The sequence below is a fragment of the Sinohyriopsis cumingii genome, chromosome 2 (assembly GCF_028554795.1).
Source record: "Sinohyriopsis cumingii isolate HCF-2022 chromosome 2, ASM2855479v2, whole genome shotgun sequence".
Classification (NCBI taxonomy): domain Eukaryota; kingdom Metazoa; phylum Mollusca; class Bivalvia; order Unionida; family Unionidae; genus Sinohyriopsis; species Sinohyriopsis cumingii.
This window is the reverse complement of record NC_142962.1, coordinates 28,198,384-28,216,329: the sequence shown is the minus strand read 5'-3', so window position 1 is coordinate 28,216,329 and position 17,946 is coordinate 28,198,384. Positions and strand designations below refer to the sequence as shown.

Genomic DNA, 17,946 nt, shown 5'->3' with positions numbered 1-17,946 from the left:
ACGAATGCAAATATATTATGCCTATTGCAACTATAAGCAACGTTTCGTTTCGTTCAAGAAACATATATCCAACATGAACCTACTTGAACATACTTTGATATACCTCGACTACCGTCGCATTTCAACAAATTCAAATGTATGTCAACGAAACATGAAAATGTATCCATTTGCTAGTGTCAGATTTTGATTCCATCATGATTAAAAAAAAAACAAAAAAAAAAAAAAAAACAAACAGCACAGCAAGAATATTAATGACGTATCAATTTGTCGAAGAGTGTTTATATGGGTTGCCAACTGTGAGATATTCCTGAAACTTTGATTACTCGGAACACGCTTTACAAACCCGTTATTTGGGTAGCAAGACATATCACTAAAACAAAAACATGTGCTATGTCTTACATTGTAGGACTAGTCCATATGCTTGTATGAGAATTTGAATTTATCAGGAGAAAAAAAAATAAATTAGATTAAGTAAAGTCGGACTAAAACATTATGACTTTAATTTGTAGAAAAACGCTGATACGGGCTGCCAAGTGTGAGTTATTCCTGAAAATTTTACCCTGCTTTTAAAATGTTAATCGAAACCGGAAAACACGCTCCACAGCGCCGTTAAATGGGCAGTAAGACATCGACCCTAAAAAAAATATAATATCAGAGTCGATGTCTTACAGCGAAGGACTAGTCGGAGGGCCAGTCCTTTTCACAAGATAATTGCAATGATAAGGATAATGTGTTAATTAGTCACACTGGCTTTCTTGCTTGTTACTTAATACTAACCTTAAGCTGTTGTGCAGTTTGGCCACAGCTGGCCAGGATATGATAAGAGGGCATGCATGGGTGAAAATAAGGCGTGTCACAAGATGAAATGGCGCGTCCTTTTTAGAAATTCACACTTATGGGATCCGGATGATCGGTAAATATTTAGTGAAAACGAGGCTTCACAATGACGCTAGAAACCTCCCGATTAAGTAAGTCGGTCTCCCTATTATTTGTATTCAGTCTCCCTACTTGGCTTTTAAAAAGTTGACAAGTATGCTTCAATTTCCGACGTGTGCGATCATTCGGCCATATACTTCGACATACAAAACCAGCCGCTTGATCTGTTTATATCGCTTGATACGGTCACGCAATTTGACGAGAAAGGGCTCAATAACTCTGGATTCCGGATTGTTGCGTTATTCTAACTTGGAGCCCAGCATCACCATGGAAAATATATCAAACGTGTTTATAACAGATTGTAAGGAGTCTCACTTTTTGAAACCCATCAGGATACATTATACACAGGTAAGGGATAGCTGATTTCTAACTTGTCTGGCCTATTTACGAAGGACACCTTTACGAACTGTAAACAAACACAAGGGAGTTAACTCTGGTAATACGCTGTTAGTCTCGGCTGTGGTCTCACTAGACATCAACTGGTGAATTTTCATCCGACAATGACCTATTGCAGAAAAATGAGAATAATATTACACGGAAGATACAAATAAAAAGAAACATAATTTTTGTACTGAACCAACACTGCCACCAACCCCTCCTTTTTATATTCATTTTTGCCAGCAAAGAGCTATTTTGAATATTTTCCTGTGACAAGGCAGCTAAAAGAATCAGTATGTGCCTTATGCATACAGTCACCACACAAGCCAACCCATTTTCAAGTCTAACTCAAAGTAAATCTAAACCACATTACAGAATTAGCTTATGTGTGAATTTATAAATGCCAGGCTTATGATAATTAGGTTCATGCCTTCTACTTTAAAAATTAGGGAGGTGTCAAAATATGAAACTATCCAGTGAGACCTGTGTACAAAGTGAAAGTAGAGGTATTTAGGTACTGTATTTTGCCGCTTCGTGAGTCAGTGCAATTCAGATTTACATCATTATTGAATCCCTCTGACAGAAGCACATAACATATTTCTTAGTTGTTAATTCGTCGTTCCTGACGCAAAGCTGTCATGCTTTTTTTCTTCTTTTCTTGCGTCCGATGACCTAGTCACTCACATTACGTTCCTTTTGCTAAAAAGGTTCCATAAAATACTGGTAATATTTAACGTAGATGATGCATTGGACCATACTTTGATCAGTTCATTTTATTATCAATATTTTATTTATTTTTCCCAAACCTGTTCAAGTTATGCCAATATCTTGTTAATTCATACATTTGTATAGCTTATTTAAAAAAAAAAAGGCATACACGTATGTATGCGCAAGCTAAAGCTTGTTTATATCAAATTGGTAGAGATTGGTAATACACTTCTGGTTTCATTTGATATTAATACAAGGCCATTGTTTACAGAATTCCTTTTTTTAAAATTTCTGATTCACTGGTCAGGCTAGCGTCAGTATTTCGAAGAACTGCACAGCAGGTGCAGTGTTTCAACTAGCCGTTGTCATGGGTGATGGCATACTGTTGAACTGTTGACTAAACAACGATCACAATATCTTAAAAACTAAAACCTTCATTGACTCTAAAACTGGGCTTGGGGAGGGGATTTAATGTCTAAAAATGAATTATAATGTTTGATGAATTATCTTATAGTTTATTGCTTGTTCACTTCTTTATGCGTGTTTGCAAAGGTACTGACAGGGCATTGTTCGTTCAACTCTTTGTGCACGCTGCATAGATATTTATAGAGCATTGTTCCTTCAGGTTTTTATGCATACTTCTTTTATGTCATTGTGTAGTTCTTTATATGGGGGCCCCTCGCGAGCTCCAAGTTATGTTAGGTGGTAACCTTTGAGGTGACCCCCTTCCCATATGGTCGAAAGTTTATGAAGGATTTATGTTCATGTATCCCCCATAGGTCAGTAGTGTTGTTTTCCCGTAAAAATAACAAGGAATATGGAAATAAAAATTTATTTAAATATATTTTGGAATTCGGTTTGATTTTTTTCCATACGTTTTTGTTGGTCCTTGTCGGGGGTACCCGGTTTGGTTATTCAGCGTTCCCGAGGTTAAAATGTTGAGATTATAGGGCCTATACCTCCTGCCATAGGCACATGCTTAACTACTACCCATTTGTGATCTTTAGACAGAACATCTACCAGTTGTCATGTGTTTGCTGCTATGTGTTCAGTGCCATATTGTGTGGATGCGACCCTGTGTTTGGGTGAGGACTGGCTTTATAATAAAATTAGGTCAAGTTGTCTACATTTTTATTGTTTTTAAAGGGGGGAGGAGAATTTATTCTTTCCTTTTCTCATGTTATTTTTGGTGCATTTTCCAAAGGAATTTCCTGTTCTATAAATGAGAGACATATTTGTGTGAGCTTTACAAAAGATCAAAACAAATACAATAAAATAAAATTTCAAAAAATTAAAAATAAATAAAGTAAAAACAAAAGAAAACCATCCTAATGTTCCTGTAGTGTTATGTGTATGATATGTGTGCCATTTAGGTCTCTCCTGTGTAAAGGTCTCGTCTTATGAAGGAGTGCTTTTATCCAACTTTATCTTCATTTTTCTCAATTCAACTTGTTTATTTCTTTGCTAGAGTCTTAAAAGACCATATGGAAAAAAGGCCGAAACAGAAAACACGATGGGGTGGTTGTTTTGTTTGTGTGTGTTAGCATAGTTAGTTAATAAGTAAAACTGTTTAGTATTCGTGTTCATATTGCCTAATTTCTATATGTTTGTTTGTCCATATTCTGCCAGCTCGGTTTTGTCGGGGTTCTCCATAGGCCTGTCCACTTCGTGTAGACTTTTGTGGCATCGCCTGATGGTATGTATACCAGGCACTTCTCAAGTCACACAGATCCCTGACACCGTCTGTATTTATTTTTCTACCGACGGTGCTTAATATATTATATTAGCACGTGAATTTACCCTTTCATGTTTAGTGATGGTTAGTTAGTTATTTTGTTAATTTTGAATGAAGCAAATTAGTCAGTGGGTGAGGGGGATATCACGTCTTTCTATTAAGCATTTGATTCATATTTGGGAAAGAAAATGTCTCCTCTGCAGAAACAGACATGTAAGGTAGGGGCATCCAGTACGCGCACATTCGATGCAACCCACTAAGCAGGGCGAATACCTGGAACAACCCCGACAGTGGTCCTTCCTACATGAAACGTTTCGATATTAGTTTGCTAGTCATTGTATGTGTACATGTATGTCCATTTGTTTTTTCCCCAATATAATCACTTCTACAAAGCATATCATGATTTTTGAGATAGAATCCATTATTTTATATAATATTTCTTTATTGGGTGTCCTATCCATACAGGGTAAATTATTGTCGTGATATCCCCCTTTTTTGTTTAATAAATTCTTTATGATATCTCTTTCTGTTGTATTAGCCTTGCGTTGTGTTATTACGTGTTTTTTTATATATATAAAAAATTTCCTCATTTGTATAGTGTGCATTTTGGCATGATTATAATCATGTACCTTCTAAGTGCTACTGCATCGGTCAGCCAAACATCACGCAGCTACTTTTGGCGCATACTTTGGATCAGGGACGTCATGGGGGGAGGGGGGAGGCATTTGCCCGTCAGGTTTTGCCCCTCCCCCCTTAATCAAGTTTTGCACACACCCCCAATCAAGTTTTGTCCACCCCCCTGAAAAAAGTTCAAATGACGTCCCTGCTTTGGATCTTCAAGGATTTAAGCCCCGCCCATTTCTTCCATACCTCAGTCCACTGGACTTGGCTATTTCTCCATTGGACTTTTATAAGAGTGCCTTTGGTATGTTCCTCTCTTATAATATTGTAAACTTTTCTATCATCTTTTTCTTCCCATATGTACCTTTCTCTCTATATTTTATAAGTATTTGTTAAACATGCAGGTATTTTCTTGGAGCTTCTATTAGTCTCGTTAACGTATTGTTTCTGTAGATATCTTGTTTGTTCTTTTAAAATGAGCCCCATCCAATTTATGTATATAGCTTCCCAGACATACGCGGGAGTTCCTTTTAATTTCCTGAATCTGAATATCAGCGATCTTCCTATATTTTAGATTTAGTAAGATTACCCCCCCCCCCCTTAACGCAATATGAATATTCTTTGGGTAGGTAATGTAGTTTACCATTCCATATGTAATTAATTATGATCATATCTAATTTTTCCAGCAATTTATCTTCCGACATACAATGAATGGCAAATTACTGACCCCCTCGAACCCTCGCGCCGGCACTAAAGAAGGTTATAAACATATAATTGCCGTTTTTCTTACAGACACATGCAAACGCGAACGCATACACACACATAGTTGAATAACATAGACAGCTTTCTATTTCACGGATGATATCAAATTTAAATCTTAAAATGACTGGAATTTAGATGCTGCCTTGGCTTATGAATAACGGTATCATATCAAATTATTAGAGGTCAAGATCATCGAAGATTAAATTATGTTAATTTCACATTTGTTATAGCTACAGACTGTCGCGGGGGGGGGGGGCTGGATATTGGTGGATGGGTAACTAACCTTCAGATTCATGATATACATATATATATATATATATATATATATATATATATATATATATATATATATATATATATTGCTAATGGTGCTTATCAACGTTCAAGTGAATCCATCTAAAGCTGAAGATCTAAGTTAAATTGTGCACACCGTATTGATATTACATATGCATAATGCATATCTTTAGTTTAATATGTAAACAAAATTAGTTATGATCAAGTCAAGAAAATAAACAGCTCTCAGTAATAATAGTAACAAGTCAGAAAAATGCACAGCTGTCAATGATAATAGTAACAAGTCAGAAAAATGCACAGCTGTAAATGATAATAGTAACATGCACAGCTATCTAATAATGTATAATGTTTACAGAGAGAGTTTGACTTCAAAGATTGACGTCAGACCATGGAACATTTGATTTCTCACGAAAAGTGTCCCCTGTCCACCACCACACATTTAAACGGCTTAGAAAATAAAATTTCAACAGTAACAATTAAATATCTTTAATGACTGTCTTCATTTGTCAACATTTTGTCGTGATGTAATAATGTTCGTGCACATTCGCAAACACATATTCACTTTTTCCCCTTACCTAACTGCTGTGTAGCCAACTTGTTATAGCTGTTATTCCGCACGATAACAATCAAGTTAGATGTAAAAGTAGATGGTAGTACTTAACAAGCAACTTTTTTTTATTCTCTTTTCTCTATAGAATGGCAAACAAAAGATTTGGGATGTGATGAAAGTTCACAACAGGTAACCGTAGCGACATTAAACAAATGTTTTTGGAAGATTTCGCTCCCTTACACCACTCGGCAAACTACAACATCGCTCGTTTAGGACTCACGGTACTAATTCAGTTCCCAAAGTAAACCTATGCAAACCCCATGATATTAAAAATTTTCTGGATCTGCAGGTGTTTGAAACATGTGAATTCAATTCCGCACCATAGAGTCAGGTGCTAATTTTAGTAATGAGTGTTCCAAACTCAAGACTGTTAAAGGACTGAAATTCCATCAATAAAACAATGTCTCTAATTTTTACTTACAACTAGGATCAGCTCTCAAAAGGTTCTTTTTCCTACAATAAACCTTACATTATTAACCAATCCTGGTCAGCCTTACCCATATATACTCTATTTTAGGTTCACCCATTTCCAAGCTAGTTCCCATTTTTCCATACCATTAGTACCGTGTGTCCTTTAGCTGGAGAGTGAATTCTTAAGGACTCGGGTACTAATTCAGTTCCCATAGTAAACATATGCAAACACCACGATATTAAAAACTCATTAACTTAAAATTTTGAGTGCTCATGATCGAACCTATATGTATTAGTATAGATGAAACCTGTATGTGAGCCTTTGTTAAAGGACTGAAATTCCACCAATAATCGCCGAATTTTCATAGATTTATATTGGCGAGTAGAAATTAATGTGAAATAGAAACTTAGCGAAATGACAAACCATCAAGAGGTAATCAAAACGTTTTAATATATTTACAGTTGATATAAGTCATCATTTTGCTTCAGTAACAGTACCACCGACCATAAACACATACTCTCTCTCTCTCTCTGGTCGATTTGGCTTTAAAACTCTCTCTCTCCATCTCTTTCTGTCTAGTCAGTTTGACTTTAATACTCTCTCTCTCTCTAAATTTAATCCTACCAGAGAGAGAGAGAGAGAGAGAGAGAGAGAGAGAGAGAGAGAGAGAGAGAGAGAGAGAGTTTTAGTTTTAAAGCCAAACCGACCAGAGAGAGAGAGAGAGAGAGAGAGAGAGTTTATGGTAGTTGGTACTGTTACAAAAGCAGAATAATGACTTAGATCAACTGTAAATATATTAAAATGTTTTAATTACCTCTTGTTGGTTTGTCACTTCGCTTAGTTTCTATTCCATGTTTATTTCCATGCGCCGGTACGTGAATGGCTAAGCGTTCATGTGAATGGCATAGCTAAGCAAGTATTTGCAGTGCTCTACTTTTATCATTAAAACCATCTTTCATGTTTAAATCACAAGTGCGTATTATATGGATTTAGTCAAAGTGAAGAAAAAAAGAAACTAAAAAAAGAAAACAACCAACTTATCAATATGCAAAGGTGATTGTGAATAACCACTAAAGGCATAGAACTATAATTTGTAGCGGACACACTCGCGGATGTGAAGAGTTCATTCATTTGGTCAAGACACAGCTGCCTGTAGTAAATCTTAACTCTGTTCAAAGGGCAAATATTTGTATTTGTATCTGATATAAATAAATTATATGTATAGTATGCACGCTGTATCAGTAATATACAACTCTTTGTATAAATTTTAAATTAAAATGAAACTCGGCAAGCCTCGTTTTCTTTAATTAAAAATATATACTACTCGTGGTATATGATTGATACAGCTTACATACTATATATATATATATATATATATATATATATATATATATATATATATATATATATATATATATATATATATATGTGTGTGTGTGTGTGTGTGTGTGTGTGTGTGTGTGTGTGTGTGTTTCCCAGTATAGTTATACATATTCATCCATGTTATATATGTATGAATGAGTGTGCGACAATAGATGATTATGAGTATGATCTTTTATTTTTTTAACAGTCAATTAAAACTTGAGGACCACATGGCAGATGGGTCGGTCATGACCAAATGTGTTATCCTCGTTAAAGAAATGTTATTACTATTATTATTATTATTATTATTAGAAGCAGCGCGCGGTAGACCATTTTACGGCAGGTACTTAAATGTTTAAAGTTTTCTTTCACAGGGCAATTTGTTGTTTTTTTATTGTTTTTTTTTAATAGAAAAGTCTACCTATCTTGTTTACAGCGTGGCTATAATCGTTTACAACGTTTCCAGGGATGTTTTGGTATTTGTAAAACAGTTCAGGCCAGGTAAGTTAGGAGCAACACGTGTTTTAATAAAATATAATATGTATATCAATTTATCAGAAACCTTTTCTTGTTGTTTCATCAGACGTAGAGCATGCTTTTATAATGATATCAGTTCTACACTAATATTACATACTGGTATGAACTTTAAAGAAGCTGGTAGGGGTCTTTTAATACTATTTGTACCTTATTTAAAGAACGACAGAATCATTACTTACCATTACTCAGTACTTCCCTTCTTATATATATATATATATATATATATATATATATATATATATATATATATATATATATATATATATATATATATGCTTTTATTAATAGCCGTTTACTACTGCAATGTCCAGAAGGAGGCAACTCGGGATGACGGGAGAGAAACGATTGACACCAGTAAATTTCCGGCAAGTCATGGAATTACCTATGAGCTGTGTGCAGGGATTATTGATAAAGACTCGAGCTTCCAAGAAACTGCTCAGGCAGAAGTACTTGAAGAATGCGGATTCAAGGTCCCGCTAGAAAAATTCCAGAGAATTACCAGTTTTAGGTGAGGAACCATCAGTTTTCATCTCGACGAACTAAGCAAGTTTGTCTGTGTATCTGTCTGTCTGTATGTATGTGTTGACTGATCGATTGCTTTATTGATCGATTTATTTATTTGACTTCAACTTACATACATGTACTGTGTTGTGTGTGTGATTTGGATTTTTAACATTTTTTCAGTCATATCGCTACAATGTCTGCAGTGTGACAGTTTATAATGATGTCTAGCACTGGGGCATCGTGCCGCGGACATGTAGTATGATGTCCCACCCAGTCACATTATCCTTACACCAGGCTGACCAGTCCTAACACTAACCTCTTGATGCTGAACGCCAAGCGAGGCAGCTGTTAGTACCATTTTTTTTTAAGTCTTTGGTATGACTCAGCCGGGGATTGAATTCACGACCTCCCGCATCCGAGGCAGACGCTCTAACCATTAGGCCACCGGAGCGGTCATGCATATCTAGCAAAACGATCATTCATATATTTACAATTTCCTTTTGTCACTGCCTGTTTGTGCTTTTAGGAGAAGAGAAAAAAGAAAACCATCTTCACTTCAAAAGCTTTTATTGTGGAAAGCCTTTATAAGACCCATTCGGAAAACCTGAAAATGCACCACCTTCTCATTTGCATATCTGTTTTTCTTAAAAACATGGAGGGGTGTGTGTAATTTGACGTATGTCTCCGTTTTTGAAACAACAATCACTACCCGGTTGTATATTGTGAAACTTTAACAGCATTTGGCTAAAAACGTTAGAAGTTATAAAGATGTGACTTTGCCCATGTTAAGTAGTACATTCTTCATGTTTGCCCTACTTGGTTAGGTACGTTTTTGTTTTGCCTTCCGATTATGTAACTATTTATACCCGTGATCCAGTCTATGCTATGCTGTAGTTTAACTAGTTATTCCAATTAGTTAACGGTCTATTATAATCTATTTTATGTTAAAGACTGACTACTTATTCCTGTTAGCGGTCTATTGGAATCTATATTACGCTGTAGTTAGACTAGTTATTCCAGTTAGTTAGCGGTCGATTGCAATCTTTTTAATGTTATAGTCTGACTAGTGATTCCAGTTAGCGGTGTATTGGAATCTATTTTATGCTATAGCTTGACTAGTTTTTCAAGTTAGCGGTCTATTCGAATCTGTATTATGCTATAGTTTGACTAGTTATTACAATTAGTTAGCGGTCTTTTGGAAAGTATCATATGCTATAGTTTGACTATTTATTCCAATTAGTTAGCGGTCTATTGGAATCTATATTATGTATACTTTGAATTCCAGATGATACACTCGAGTTTTCGGTGATTGAAACCCTGTTTGCCTTTTCACCAAGTTACTAATATAATTGTTTTATTCAAGGCGAAGATATTCTTGAATGAAACTAGATTTGTTTCAGGTGAACATATCTTTAGCTATAGGACAAATTTGTTTGCGTCGAGGACATAATTTATTTAGTGTATGTTTTTCACTTTTTTATCATTGTAAATCTATATTTTATCTGGATAGTAAATCATCAGTGTGTGTGTGTGTGTGTGTGTATGTGTGTGTGAGAGAGCACATGTAGCACTTGAAAAGCATTGCATAAAATAATTCTATACAGTAACGTTATCATACTCACTTGCCATCCAGTTCAACTTGTTCATATCAGCTTAAAAATAATACTATTACTCAGATAACAATAACGTTAGTACTCAGATAACAATACTACTAGTACTCAGATAATAATACTAGTACTCAGATAACAATACTACTATTACTCAGATACTAATACTAGTACTCAGATAATAATACTAGTACTCAGATAATACCACTAGTACTCAGATAATAATAGTAGTATTCAGATAATAATACTAGTATTCAGATAATAATACTAGTATTAAGATAACAATAATATTAATACTCAGATAATAATACTACTTGTACAAAGATAATACCAGTACTCAGACGAAAATATTGCTAGTACTCAGATAACAATAATACTAGTGCTCAGATAATAATACTAGTACTCAGAAAACAATAATAGTACTCAAATAATAACACTAGTACTCAGAAAACAATACTAGTACTCAGATAACAATAATACTAGTACTCAGATAACAATAATACTAATACTTAGATAACAATAATTACTACTAGTACTCCTACCATTCACTGAACTTTTATTTATTGACGTCCAATCAGAAATGGATGTTTAATACACATCTTGTCTCCCACAAATTGACCTTTAGACAAGGAATGGAAGGCAACGTATTGTGAGTCATGTGCTTGCCTCACATATGATTGTCCACGTAGTGGGCCATTTTCCTATCTGCCGTATTTTGTTGCAGGTTATTGTTATGACTGTGACCATCTTTTCTCCTCCTACTTGCATAGGCTCTGCTGGTATGTTGTCAACTCCAGCTGACTTTCCTTTCTTCGGTGACTTAATGCAGTCTCTACTTCCTCGTTTAGAATAGAGTTGTGGTTGATTTCCTTTGACTGAGAGCATTATAGTACTGCAAGATCTCCTTGGGTGTTTTGACTATACAATTCTTCTTAGTATTCTATCCATCACTTAAGGAATTCTTGATCTTCTGTGAGGCAATTTCCTAATTTGTATTGGATGTTGGTAGTTTTCCCTTGTTTCATGGTTGCGAGGTCTTTCACCGATTGATGTCTTCTTGCTGTTGTTTTTGCTAAGACTGTTTTATATTTCGCAGCATTGTCTTTCTATCCTGGACTCCTTTGCCTCTCTCATGCTTTTCCTGATCATGTTGTTCATCTCTGTATAATTATTAGCTCCCTCATGACCATCTTTCCCTTTTTCACTTCTTTTCTTTTGTCACATTGTTAGGGACATCTGTTATGATCCAAGGTTTCTTTGTCCAACACTGTTTGCCAATAATCTCACTGACTGTATTGAATGTGGTGGTTAGGGACTCTAGGTCTGCGTCTTGGTTTCCCTGGGTGATAAGTGGTAACATTCATCATTTATTGGAAAGCTTTGGCGATTTTATGATCTTTCAGTATTTCAAGGTCAAATCTGATACATAGTTGGTTAAGCTTTTTGATCACTTTCAGGTCAATGCGAAATATTGCCATTAATAAATCATGATCGCTTCCAGTATCTACTCCTTGGAAATATCATGTTCTGGTAATGTTCAGTCCTGTGCTGAATTGTCTTGTCACCAAGATTTAGTCAATCGGTTTGTAATGTTTTCCACCTGGACTGTGCCAGGTCCATCTTCTAGATGCTTTGTGGGATCCGAATGTATTGGCTAGCACACAGTCATCGTGCTTTCCAGAGCTATACCTAAACAACAGAACCAACAATCTGATCAGCCAGCTGAGCAAAGTCGTGCTGAAAGTAATTCTCAATAGACTAAAACCTCAAGCTGAAGAGCAGGCAGGCTTCCGAGCAGGAATTTGCACTTCAGAACAAATCTTCAGTCTCAGACTCCTTTGCGAGAAATATCGTCAGCATCAATAAAATGTATACCACGTTTTCATATACTAGTACTTCAAGAAGGTATTTGACAGGTTATGGTATGCAGCCTTATGGGCAGCTATTAGGAAGTGCATCATCAGCTCAAAACTGGTTGGAGTTACATATCTATGACAAAGCCAGCAATATTGTCCTCAGCAATGGCAGCAATGTAGATTGGTTCTGAACAACAGTTGGTATCAGAAAGGAATGTCAGCTATCACCCACAATCTTCAACATATTTCCAGAAAAGATCATGGAGGATGCCTTGGAAGACCACGAGGGAACCATCTGCATCAGAGGAAAAACAATCATAAACTTTGTTTTGCAGATGATATTGATGGCTTGGCAGGACAAGAACTGGCTGACTTGTTTGAGTTCCTCGACACAACCTGCCACATCATACAATATGGAGATTAGCGCCGAAAACACCATTCTGATGACAAATAACACCGATGTCATTTAGTGCAGAGATAAAGACCGTGAACAGAAGCTGTAAACAGTCACAAGCTTCAAATAATTGGGATCTATTTTCACAAATGGATGCTCCATATTGGTATTACTTGCCAAGATTGCCAAGACAACAGCACTACTAACAAGGTTGAGACGATTATGGAAGGAAGGCAACACTGCTGTTGGTTCCAAAATAAAACTGATGCACTCTGTCGTTGTATCCATCTTTCTGTATACATGTGAAACATGGATGCTCACAACAGATTTGCAAAGCAGGATTCATACCTTCGAAATGAGATGCTAATGCTCGGGCATTGTCCATGTAACCAATAAAGACATTTACAATAAGATCCATTGAGCCATTGGACCCTACGAAGACCTCCTGTGAAACAAATGCAAACTGAAGTCATACAGTCATGCTTCACGATCATCTGGACTGGCAAAAATAATCTTGCAAGGCACAGTGAGTGAGAGGGTGCAGAGGAAGAGACAGTCAGAAAAGGAGGTGGGAAGACAAAACTAAAGAGTGGACAAGCATGGGATTTGGAGATTCTCAAAGTGCAGTGGATAAGATGAAATACGGAGAGAATTGGTGGTGAAATCATCTGTGGTACCCCAACGCCCTCTTGGGTTACAGAATTGATGATGACGATGATGACGATGATGATGCACTAAAACAAAGCTTAAACAAAATCCTGTGTTATTTATTCACAAATTGTTTTCATCCCCATTTTTTGTGGTGGAGGGAGATGGGGTTTTATCAGGTGATTTATAAATGAAATATTACAGCTGTGGCAAATAAACGTATGTCATTAGCAGCAATTGCCTGCCAACATTGTAATTATAAGTAAATGACAGGTGCTCTTCACATATTGTAATTTCTGTAAGATACAGAACCATTATATAGTATATATATATAATAATAATAATAATAATAATAATAATAATAATAAATAATAATAATAATAATAATAAATAACACCAACACGTAGAATGTGTGACCGGTTTCGCTTTGATGCTTCATCAGACTTAATTCAAACTGAATTCAGTATCATTGTTTGCGTCATTAAATACATTCTGTTTCTAAGTGATCGATGATATAAACATAACATAAACAAGATGATGTCATAGCTTAATGATGTCATAGTTTAAATTGTTACCACATGTAATTGTTTTAATATTTAACGAATAGTTGACATGGAAAAATGTTTATACGGTATGTATAAATTATATTTTAGTACATAAAACACATAAAATTGGATCTTAAAGATACATGTATCTCAATTGATAACTATATCAGAACTTTACGAATAAATAGAGACAAACCGTTTATCTATGTAGATATCTAGTTTTCAGTGTATCAGTTATGTTTCAGTCAGTCACTCGAACTCAGGATGGAAGATTTTTAAATCTATTGATTAATATATTCACTCGGCTCTTTTCAGGGCCGGCGTGGGAACAACAGGTGCTCTACAGGAACTATACTATGTAGAGGTGACAGATGATCAGCGGATTGCTAAAGGGGAACGTATAGTGGAGGAGGAGGAATTTATTGACGTTATAGAAATTCCCGTGGACCAAGGAAAGAATCTCTTGATGGACGAAACCATACAAAAGCCAGCTGCTTTTTTGTTTGCTTTAATGTGGTTTTATGAAAATATACGCAAAACCTCGCAGTAGTATGTGCTGTACATGAGGACACAATGACATATTGTTTCAGTTTGAAAGCAAACAATAATGGTATAATGATCGTGCTTGTAAAATCAATATGCGCATACTTTATTAAGTCAAAATGATAGGAAAAAAATTCTTTTCTTTGTTGAATACAGTATCTGCATATCACAAAGATTATTTTTAATATGTAAGCTATTTGTATAAATATATTGTTTTCATGTAAATTACAACATTAAAGAATAAAAATAATCTTATATTTTTACTGCATTCCCTCGCCAAGTGAGCGGGTCATTCTCTTTGTTTGTCTTGCCTCGTCTGTTGTGTGTAGAGTTGTTTGTCTTGCGTCATCTGTTGTGTGTAGAGTTGTTTGTCTTACATCATCTGTTGTGTGTAGAGTTGTCTTGCATCGTCTGTTGTGTAGAGTTGTCTTGCATCGTCTGTTGTGTAGAGTTGTCTTGCATCGTCTGTTGTGTAGAGTTGTCTTGCATCCTCTGTTGTTCGTATAGTCTTGCATCATCTTTTGTTTGCAGAGTTGTCTTGTATCATCTGTTGTGTGACCGCTCCAGTGGCCTGCTGGTTAGAGCGTCCGCCTTGGATGCGGGAGGTCGTGGGTTCGATCCCCGGCCGAGTCATACCAAAGACTTACAAAACTGGTACTAACAGGTGTCTCACTTGGCACTCAGCATTAAGAGGATAGTGTAAGGACTGGTCTGCTTAGTGTCAGGATAATGTGATTGGGTGGGACATCATGCTACATGTCTGCGGCATGATGCCCCAGCGCTAGACATCACTATAAACTGTAACACTGCAGACATCGTAGCGATATGACTGAAAAATTGTCAAAGCTACGTTAAAAATCCAAATCACGCACACACACACACACTCGCGCGCGCTGTTGTGTGTAGATTTGTATTGCATCGTCTGTTGTGTGTAGAGTTGTTTTGCATAATCTGTTGTGAGCAGAGTTGTCTTGCATCGTCTGTTGTGTGTAAAGTTGTCTTGCATCGTCTGTTGTGTGTAGAGTTGTCTTGCATCATCTGTTGTTTGTAGAGTTGTCTTGCATTGACTGTTGTGTGTAGAGTTTTTGGTACACTTATGTCATCAACATCTCATAAGAGATCAATTATGTCTGAGCTTAATGTATGTCACGAAATATCTGGATGAACATAGTCATGTAAGCTCGTGTCTGTAAGATATCAGATGTGTTTCGTTATGTGTGACGTTCTTTATATTAATGAGGTAATAGCATCTGATTGCCTCAACTATTGCAACGCTAGAGGCAATATTTTTGAACCAATGTGGATAAAACTTGATATATATGTTGATATAATTTAGGTCCAGGGCAAGTTTGGTGAGATAATGAGGTAATATGGCCTTTGTTTAGTTTATTTTTCACCAATGCAAAGGCTGACGTCTAATTCTTTTTTGATCAGATTTGGTACAGATGTATATATCATAATGATCTCAGAGGATTTCGGTTATTAACAGTTTAGAATGATCGATGGAGATCAACTGGGCCAGGTCAGGTTTCTCCACTCCCATTGTTTCTGGTTTCCCCAGTCGCCATCTCAAACTCATTGTTGTGTACCATACGACATTTTTCTGTGTGGATGTTTTACAAAATTCTTATCAATAATAAACAGAGAGAGCAGGGTAAGGAACCACACTTGGCAAAATCAAATTTTTATCTTAAAATCCAGATGGGGCTGTGCTGGGTATCCATCCGTATATACCATATTTACTGTATATGTTGGGACCCCATAATTCTTGAGACGCCATAAATTCAATTTTAGAGTCATTTTTGTGCACTGTATGTTCTGGAACACATCTTTTTCTTTTCGAGTAATAAGTTGTAGGACACCCTTTAAATCATTCGAAAATTACATGTCAGAAAATGCACTCCAACTTGAATATCATTTTAAAAAAATATAAAATCGTGTACTTGAGATAAAACTCGGTAATTCACTGCAGCATCGTCTGATCAACCGAACCTTTTTCCAACACCCGCCCATCAATCCGTTAAGTTCTTGAACATTGTTTAACTTCCTCATGCCTTGAAAAATTGCCATTGGAGGCAATACATCTCCTGAAGCGGAAACTGCAAGAAATAAGTCCGATTTTTTAAAAAATCTCTGCACCAATCGGGCATAAATTGTGCACTTTTAACCCACAATTTATTGACAGTCTATCAAGGAATGAGATCGAAGTAGACTGGAACTTAATCCATGATCATAGTGTCGTCCGTGTCATCTTCACTTGTGACCTTCAAGAATTTATTGAATGATTTTATTTTCTCCAGATTTTCCGGGCAACGCTGGGTCATCGATGTCCGTGCACGAAGCACTATATTGTGCCACTTTAAATATTGTTCCATTGTTTCAATTTATTTTCAAAATTCCCGTGAATACCGGTAAAATGGAATCAAAATTGGCTTCCCTATGTCGTCCAACTTTTTAAATATAGAAACAGTCAACAACAAAAAATTATTTAAAAAATTTTTAAACATCGGCACACTTAAAAAAACACAAAGTCGGCTTTCGAGGTCAACTTGCTTGCAATAAAATAACTTTTGTATTTGATATCCTGTCGGTACGTTCAAAAATGAGTTCACCATCCCGGCTCCTATTAGTTTGGCATCTGTGGTCATAATTGACATAAACGGGCTTTGATGTTGTCGGGTAAATAGTATACACAGCAATAACTTTCTTTACTAATACTTTTGTAACCCATTTGCACTTACAGTGAATGTATTTTAAAACAATAATTTGTACTGGCAAGATACTGTCATTTAGTTAACCTGGATATAATACACTCTTAGTTATTTTGCACCTAACACCGTGTCGTGCGAATGGCAGATATAATCAGATCACAATTAATTATAGTTCTACATTTGTTTAACTGTACTGAACTTATAACTGTATGCCAATCAATACAGCTCGTATGTTAATCTAAAATACCTTTAAAGATGACTTCACGGTGAACTTCTTTTCATGGGCTCACCGGCATTTCTTTGCGAGACTGGACTGTAAAAAAAGAAACACGCAATGGACATATTTCACTTCTGGGTCATCACCAAGGCCTTATTACTCACTCCACAGTCCCCAACACACAGACAACCACACCACAAGCTCATGTTCTAAATAAAAATCATTAAATCCATACCAAGAATGCCTAAATCAACCTCTTGTGTCAGCACCAAAAGTAGACAGGATAAAATACTCTGAAAATAGACTGGGACTACATTTCAGAGTACTGTACTGAACCGGAACTAATAATTGTGACCCAATTCCAGATGCCTTCAAGCAATCGGCTGATATTTCCCTCTGTTGTTTGCGGTTTTGTTGGATCCAGTTTTCAGTCGGATAACATATTCAAAACCTCGGATTACACCCAAACATGATTCTTTTCTTTATATTCACGTCAACGAACATTGTGTTGTGTGCTATCTGACATAAGCGATAGATGCTATAGTACGGATGCCTACGCTACATAT

General features: G+C 36.1%; 1 protein-coding gene across 2 annotated transcripts; it reads left to right on the top strand.

Annotated features, from left to right (window-relative positions):
• The first annotated feature begins 863 nt into the window (after window positions 1-863).
• LOC149804530 (uridine diphosphate glucose pyrophosphatase NUDT14-like) lies at window positions 864-14,702 on the top strand. Of its 2 annotated transcripts, none has more exons than XM_089941159.1 (5): window positions 864-1,284; window positions 6,130-6,173; window positions 8,255-8,319; window positions 8,644-8,863; window positions 14,225-14,702. In XM_089941159.1, exons 1-5 carry the CDS (start codon window positions 1,033-1,035, stop codon window positions 14,457-14,459), a joined length of 816 nt encoding a protein of 271 aa, XP_089797285.1. In that variant the 5' UTR covers window positions 864-1,032; the 3' UTR covers window positions 14,460-14,702. The 2 variants fall into 2 exon arrangements, with proteins under 2 accessions (XP_089797285.1, XP_089797293.1); XM_089941167.1 differs by lacking the exon at window positions 864-1,284 and adding an exon at window positions 2,871-3,107.
• The last annotated feature ends 3,244 nt before the right edge of the window (window positions 14,703-17,946 follow it).